Genomic DNA, 7,918 nt, shown 5'->3' on the forward strand with positions numbered 1-7,918 from the left:
CATTCACCCCACATTTCCAGTTATAATAATACAATAAGAAATATAGACAGCACATTTAGGGAAGAGGACAAAACAACGTCAACCAACTTCATAAATGATGAAACTAAAAGAAATTTACAAATTTACAAAACTGATTTATTATGCACCACATCATTAAGTAGTTTAAGCTCATTACACCAGCTGATAAGCATACAACATATAATAGGTTTGGTCGCCTTACACTGTTAGAGGGTGATAGATTTATCACTCACATCATTTCCCAATCTTGTTTATAGCAACCTAGTGTTATTGTGGCTGAATGATGACACTTTTATTGGATTATGTTTTTAAGTTAATGCTTGCAAGTTAACCTTGTACTGAATAGCAGCGGTTTACACACTATTACACAGACCATTGTATGTCACAATCTTCAAATATGAATTTCAGGAATGGATGGAATCAGTGCACCATTGCTGGTGTACCATACAGAGTCATGTTTGGTCAAAGGCTGAATAAATTAGTTAAGAGTCACTGCTGCGCCATGAAACTTTGGACTCCGAACACATCACCGAACGTTACTGAATTAAAGGCACCTCACAATGATGCTTTGCACTGAAACCAAAATCCACTACTCAAAAACCAAAAGAACTTTATAGTGTCTATGATTAAAGATGTTTGATCTCCAGCTAAGGGGCAAAATCATCCAACCTCAGCAGTGCTTTATTCAGTAATAAGCTATTAAGCAACATATTTGACACTTCATGACACGTTTCAAAACATTAACATTTCTTTTCAAAAGTAGATGTAGAAAAAGTAGATTGCAATTTTGGTGCCATTACTCTGTAATAACAAACAGTTGTATCACTACAGGCAAAACATCCCCTTCATTATGAGACTCCCAACTTCTGACAGAAACAGATGCATTTTAGATGAACATTACAATGACACAGTATTATTAGAACCCATGCTGGACCATGTAAGCGTGGTCTAATTCAATGGGGGACACCACTGCCTGAGATCAAAACTTAGTGTCTCTGAAATTAAGATCAGAGTGTGTTCCATAATACAGAGCTTGCACAGGTGGGGTGAAAGCATATGACTGGGAGGTGGTACCACCACCACCACCGCTGCTGCTGCTGCCTGGATGAGGAAAGTGCTGTTCAGGGTTTGCCCTAAGTCCATTACTGTAGCCGGTGTCAGAAATCACCCAATGGCCTATTTGAGTGGCTTGATAGGCTGCAGGTTGCATCATATAACTTTGTGGAGCTGTCTGCACATGGCTAGTGGTGAACTCTATGTATGCTTGCAACTGTTTCTTTTCAGACTCAAGAAAGTGTATTCTAGGCTCTGGTGCAATGCTGCTGCTGCTGTGAGCAAGGAAATCTCCTGAATAAGGATCCGTGTTGATCCTAGCAGCATGAGGAACCAGTTCAACAGACACACTGTGACACCCCACACTGCCTGTCAGAAGACTTGTATGATCTGGTGCCCTGTAGTGATGTTGCAGCTGTTGTTGGTAATAAGGTTGTGTATCACCTGAGCTTATCTCCTTCAGTTTCTCTTCTCGTGACACTTCCACTCTTGTGTCAACCTTACTCTGTGAAGCTGCACAGTACCGCTGCGCAGTGAAACCCTCCTCCCATCTGTAGGAAGGGTTATAAGACGCCCAGTCCTGAGTGTGGGGCACGTCAAGCGACAACCCCTCATTTTGTTTCTGTAGGTCTTCATTTTTCAACTCTCTATTAAAGTTCTTACTTGATCTTCCTTGAGAGCAATGCTGTCTGTTGTAATTCCTTTCCCCATAAACCTTTTGGTCTTTTGTCACAGTTGTGTCTTCGGGCTGGCTGAAACATTCATCATCACTGTAGTAACTATCCACCTTTTGATACTGAGTGACTGTGTAGTTTCTCTGCAGTCCCATGTATTGACCAGCCTGTGTATCTCCACTACGGTGGTCTGGCTGAAGTTGTAAGGTTGCACACCTTGAGGGATGTTCAAAGTGGTTCACTGCAAGTGATCCAGTGTCACAGTCCAACTCATTGTCCTCTGTCAGGGACTCTGGCGATGGAATAAGGTCTGAGGCCGATGAATGTGAATGTGACACACGGAGGCTGTCCTCACTGAAAGACATCCTCTCCAGCAGCACTGAACCTTTGGTAAGAGGCAGGCTTACCTTGAACACAGTATTAGTCACTTTCCTCATCCTCCTATTTGTCTTCATCCTTTTTGCCCATTTTGACTGCACTACAGCACGTTTCTCTGACACGCCTTCAACTGATGTCTTGTTCACACCTGGCCCTAAACAAAAAGTGTAAATTGGACACCAAGAAATTGAAAAGTAAGGAAATTACAAAAATATTTCCCCACTGAAAAAGGAAAAAAAACAGTAATTTTGGCCCCTTCAAGTGAACAGTAGTTTCCAAAGATACACACCTTCGACAGTTATTTTGTTTTTCTGGGTACTAGTGTGTGTCCATTCATTACACAGCATCTTTATACCTGGAAATGAAGAGACACAAAACACAGGGTATACAAAGAAAAAATACAACCATAAGTCTATGCAATGAAAAAAAGCACTGGCTGAAAGAGCAAGCCAAGGGTTCAAAATAGTGTTTGAAATCTCAAGTTAAGGAGGGTAGGAGAGAATAACAAAGAAAGAAGAAGATAAAAAGGGGTGAAGAATACGTAGTAGCCTTTTTAAGGCCCAAAGTAGAAATGCATATATCAAGAAACATGGTCTTGACTTGCAATCTAAACTCACTGCCTATACAGGAGAAGGTGGCTGCAAAAGATTCTACATTGCTCTATCAAGAAGAACGGACGCTGTCATCTTGGATTTATGGTGCTTACCGCAGGCATTATTCTTCACAGTGAGGAGCTAAAACTTGAGACCTTGTGGAATATCGCTCTTATGCACAGCAGCTAGTATTACACCATTTCTTCAAGACATGAACCCAGAGCAAGATAATGTGAAGGGACAGAGAGTTAAATAGAGGTTATACTTACATCACAAGTCACTCTTCAAGAGAAGAGAATTGGAGCTAAAGAGGTGAACTGTTTATGGCCAAACAAAAAACTTGAATCTGTACTTACACCAGTGGTAACTTTTGCCCGTCAGTAGGATACAGAGTGATTCTGGTACGTTTACCACCTGGGAACATAAGATGTTGGAAAACTGATGGACAGACAAGTGCAAGTGAAGTCAAGACTTTCCTGGTGAAAGACATTAGAGTCATTTTCCACCTAGAAAAACCAGGATAAGCTGTGGATGAAAGATGAAAAAGGATACCTTCTGCTCTCCTCTGCCCTCCTCTTGCTCCACTTTCTTGGCCAGTGACTGGAGAAACTGACAGTTGTCATAAATATCTGCTGTCACTGCTTCCACTTGCTCAGGATGAGTTTCCATCTACACACAGACATTGTCAGTGAACTTAAAACTTACTCCTAGCACATTCTATGCAGCCCTTAAATGAATAATGGTAAAGGATTAGTGTTTCTGTTCATTTCAATTATTGACACACAAGAAACTGACCAAGTAGTTGATGAGATGGGAAGAGCTAGTTAGGTGATCAATAATGTCCTTTTTGTTGGATCTGATGCGGCAACAGTGGCATAAGAAAGCGTATGTGCGGCCATCTTCACTCTTGCACTCAACCACACGGAAAAGACCTGTTGTAAATGTATAATAATGAATAATAATGTATAATTTTATAAGTGTTTTTTTTTTTTTTTAAATAACTGTTTGACATTTTCAAATAGGCTTCTTTGCTTTCTTGCCAAGCTTAAAACAGGTCGACAGTCTCACATCTGTACCGTGAACTTGTTGCTGGAGCCTAATCAATGAGTGAAGAACCTATTTGTGTACTTTTCATTCATGTTTAAATACATTTTCTGTAACTTTAGCACACACATCTGCTGTTCCCGATCTGTACTTACCAATAAGAGGCTTGGTTCCTGTGTAGCAATCAAGAAAGCTGCTGCTTTTCGTTGGAGGCAAACAGGGTTCAGATGACTTCTGTGTATTGTCTAACTGTGATGCTGAGATGTTTTTTAACCAGCCTTCTGACTTGACAGAAGAAGCTGTTGACTGGATCAGTGCTGGAGGCTCGTTAGTCTGTGCTGAGGTCTTATGTTGTATCATGTCAGCCTTGCGGGATTTCTCAAACCATCTCCATTTGTTCTGGGCAAGCAATACAATCCTCTGCGACTGGATGGGATAGTCCTCCAGCAGCACAGATGTAGTCTCTGAATCCGTCTCAGGTGCACCCTGCCCCTGCCACTCTCTTAAGGAATTTATCAGAGTTACTGCTGCAGTGTTAAAGAGAAAGAGACCCACATGGAGTTAAAAAACATACTGAAATCATGCCACAAAAAAAAGGTGATAGACACAGGAAATTAGAAAATGAAGACTAGTCACTGACCATCATTCTCACTGTGTGTTGCCATCTTCTGGTATACAGTGTCTTCAACCTCTAACAACTTAACATGAAGGTGCAAAAAGGTATGAGTACTCATATCCAAAACACTCATCTATTTGCGACCACAGAAAAAGATATACATAGTCAAAATAACATACCTGGACATGTCCAGCCCCCTCTGTCTCCTCAATTGTCTTGGCTATCTCCATCAGTGGCCAGGCCAGCTTAGGCAGGTCGGAGTTCTCCTTCCACTCAGACAATAACTGTGGGTACCAGGTTTTCTGTTACGCAAAACACCACCTGTTAACAAACTACAATCCCAAGGCAGCACAGAAACTTGCCATCATCACTTCTTTACTTTATTACAGTACTACTTACAATGTAGTTGTATCTGTGGAGACTTCCCATGATGTGGTTCCGCATGTCAGCTTTACCAAGTCGACACACACACACCTCACACAAGTAAAGTGTGTTTCTGCTGCGTGCATCCACCTTCACACATTCTATAATGCTGCCCAGGCCTGAATGTACAAACAAATTATTTCAATGCACACGGGATACACAGACAACATACACACAAAATAGATATTAGCTGCTACAGACCAATGATGGGTTGTAGTCTGTTCTTGTTGTTCAGATACACCTTCAGAGAATCGAACAGCTCGCTTTGGCTACAAACCCCTACAAACGGAAAATGCATCAGACAAAACATAATTACTGAAAAAGCATGTTTAAATGTTCTAAACATGGTAGCCCACATGCAGAGAGTGAAGACTGAAAGACATACCTTGTGCGGCATCCGGCTGCATGATGCAACAGCAGAATCCCCACCTACATAAAACTGAAGTAAAGCAACTATATTTGAAATTCAGACTTCTATTTCTGAGGGAAAAAATGAGTGTCCTTGTGTACAGATAGCAGAAATATTTTAGCTCCTCCTTCCTGAAGATAACATGAAAATGTGGGGACTCAATAGAAAAGGGGACAGAAAATTGTAACATTTCCAGAAAAAAAACATTTAAGAATAACATGGTAAGAGGAGAAAGTATGACCCAAGGTGAGCTAAAGAAACCTTCTAACTGTACAACAACTTCGGACCACCAACCACATCAGTCTCCGTGTAGTCATTTGCAAGTATGCACCACTTTGCCATATAATCCTCCTTATCCACATCTATGCAAGATATCAAAGTTCACAAGCAAGAAATAAAAGTCAACATAACTTTTATGCCTCCAGATTGTCTATAAATATGCAAATGTATCTGATATTATAACTCATAATCTTAAGGGCTTTGGTTAAAAATGCTATGTTTACTTCTAAGAACGTGACTAATCCTACTTGTTCTCCTTACGTTTAATAAAATAACCACAGACACTATTAGTGCTGTTGCTCTGGATCAAACTGCAACCACCAGATGGGGCTGCAGCATCTTTTATTCCTGAGGCTCCCAGGCTGTAATATATAGAGGAATTATAGACAGAAAGCGCCTAACATCAGTTAAAAAGTTAGGGATGCACACACACAAGTTCCATTTTTCTTTTTTCTTTTTTGTTGTTAATCTCTGCTAAGCATCCTTTAAAAATAAACCACTTCACTCTGACTGACTGAATCTAATTTTATGTGCAACCCTGGAGCCCATTAAGACCCCGATGCCTACTAAAAATCATAAGGCTTCTTGTATCTCGGATGTGGGTACCTTTACACTGAATTTACATCAGTGATGAGAGCCGTCAAACCACAAACCAGATCTGCCGGATATTCACTGACGGCATCAATTAGTCAGCATGTTAACGACATGACGCTAACAACTTGTTTCTCTTAGCTAGAAAAAAAAAACAGGTAAACATTTTCCAGTGTTAACACCAAACTAACGGTAGTCAATTAACGTTAGATATAAGATTTTTTCCTTGCTTAAGGAAGCGGGTAACACATCTTAAGCTAGGTTTTCAGGTATTCTGTAACCGCATTCACCATGGCTACAGCCGCAAAGAGTAACACTAATTCACCATGAACCTGTCCTGCTGTTCAGTGAAGACCAACTCCACCAACAAGCTTCAGCTCGAAGTGCCATCGAAATAACTCTTAATAATCTGCCAACAAAATAAAGACACTGACTTCGGACTGTAGATTAACTTACCGATAAAAAATAAAATAAATTTATAGTGTCCGGCTCTTTGTTGCTAGGTCGAGGTAAAGGAATTAAACCAGTGTGTTGTAATTAACGGGCTAACGTTAACGGTGTGGATAAAGTTTGGCAGCACTTTCGCCGCTCGCCTTCACGTTGCACCGAGGAGGAGTGAGCTCTGTTTCCCCTGTGACCAATCACAGCCACAGGCCGGGCTCAGGGCATTACTGCTGGGGCTTTTTTTTTTTTTTCTTTTTTTTGCACCAGGTCAAATAATTCGGTAAGTCAGATAGTGAGAAACGTTCTGGGAATAATATCGAGTTAGTGATGTGGATTTTTCAGGCAAACAGGTGGGAGATTGCATTGCACATTGCGGAGCACACAAAAAGATTACACATGTTGCAGAAAAATTGACACCACAATGCCATCCCGCACAAGTGATCCCACCTCTGACACCAGTAATGGCAGTTTTCTGTTGAATAAAACACAGAATCAGCTCTTATCTTTCTTCAGGTTTAATTCAAGCAAATGGACCCACAGTACTAGTAGTGCGCAAATGTTAGATAAACAGAGGGTATTTAGATATTTTACACAGCTTCAGGGGGTCATCTCTTTGTGTCTCTCACTTCCTTTTGTTTCTCACCAAGATACCAGACCCTTTGTGTATTAGATTGTGACCTATTGTAATCGCAATTTGGCTTTCTTCTTGAGGTACCCCACTTCCTTCTTTTTCACCAAGATATCAGATCTTTTGTGTATTAGCTTGTGATGCCTAGACCTCTCAATACCTATTGCATGGATGCAGGATACCCCAGGTGTGAAACACACTCCAGGGAGTGCATGCCAAATGTCTGCGGCAGACAAAAGGATGTGAAACACACCTTAGGGGGAGTTCGTCAGACATAAATGCTTAGGTCTCCCCATGTTCGGGGTCTTTCTTCACTCAGACCGCCTTGTGTGCTGATTGACCTTTTCTTTGCAAAGAAAATAAAACCTTGTCAGCCGGCAGGTCTCTATTTCATTCTTCACCAGCAGCAACAGGAAAAACTTCCACAACAGGAACCATTCCAACCTCGGGGGAAAGGAATCAAATCTTTTAGCAGACTTCATGGCCTGAATACTGGGAATACACAGAATTCCCGGTGTGCCTCACATATGGGGTAAAGCTTATTGACAATTTAAGTATCTTTTGGAACTGTGAAGACCGTTTTAAATCTAATGGGGTTCAAGCAACTTGGTGCCAGCCTACATCATTTTTGAGATGCCATGCCTGAACAAAGAATGTGTGGATAAATGTCAGATCATTGGCTAACAAATACTTTTTCGTTAATGTTCTGATAACTGGAAAAAAAATTGCATTATATGTTTTTAGTTGAGACCTGGCTGGGCAGCACTA

At 40.9% G+C, this 7,918-nt stretch overlaps 1 protein-coding gene across 1 annotated transcript; it reads right to left on the reverse strand.

Moving 5' to 3' along the window:
• Positions 1 to 152: 152 nt before the first annotated feature.
• Positions 153 to 6,655, reverse strand: LOC121192106. The gene is made up of 12 exons (XM_041053662.1): positions 6,535 to 6,655; positions 5,185 to 5,238; positions 5,001 to 5,078; positions 4,776 to 4,918; positions 4,556 to 4,678; positions 4,401 to 4,458; positions 3,916 to 4,287; positions 3,512 to 3,648; positions 3,269 to 3,385; positions 3,073 to 3,130; positions 2,413 to 2,478; positions 153 to 2,277 (listed from the first exon to the last, which is right to left on the reverse strand). The coding sequence occupies exons 2-12, from the start codon at positions 5,204 to 5,206 to the stop codon at positions 998 to 1,000; spliced, it is 2,454 nt and encodes an 817-aa protein (XP_040909596.1). The 5' UTR covers positions 5,207 to 5,238; positions 6,535 to 6,655; the 3' UTR covers positions 153 to 997.
• Between the last annotated feature and the right edge of the window lie 1,263 nt (positions 6,656 to 7,918).

The sequence above is a fragment of the Toxotes jaculatrix genome, chromosome 13, assembly GCF_017976425.1.
Source record: "Toxotes jaculatrix isolate fToxJac2 chromosome 13, fToxJac2.pri, whole genome shotgun sequence".
NCBI classification, from domain to species: domain Eukaryota; kingdom Metazoa; phylum Chordata; class Actinopteri; family Toxotidae; genus Toxotes; species Toxotes jaculatrix.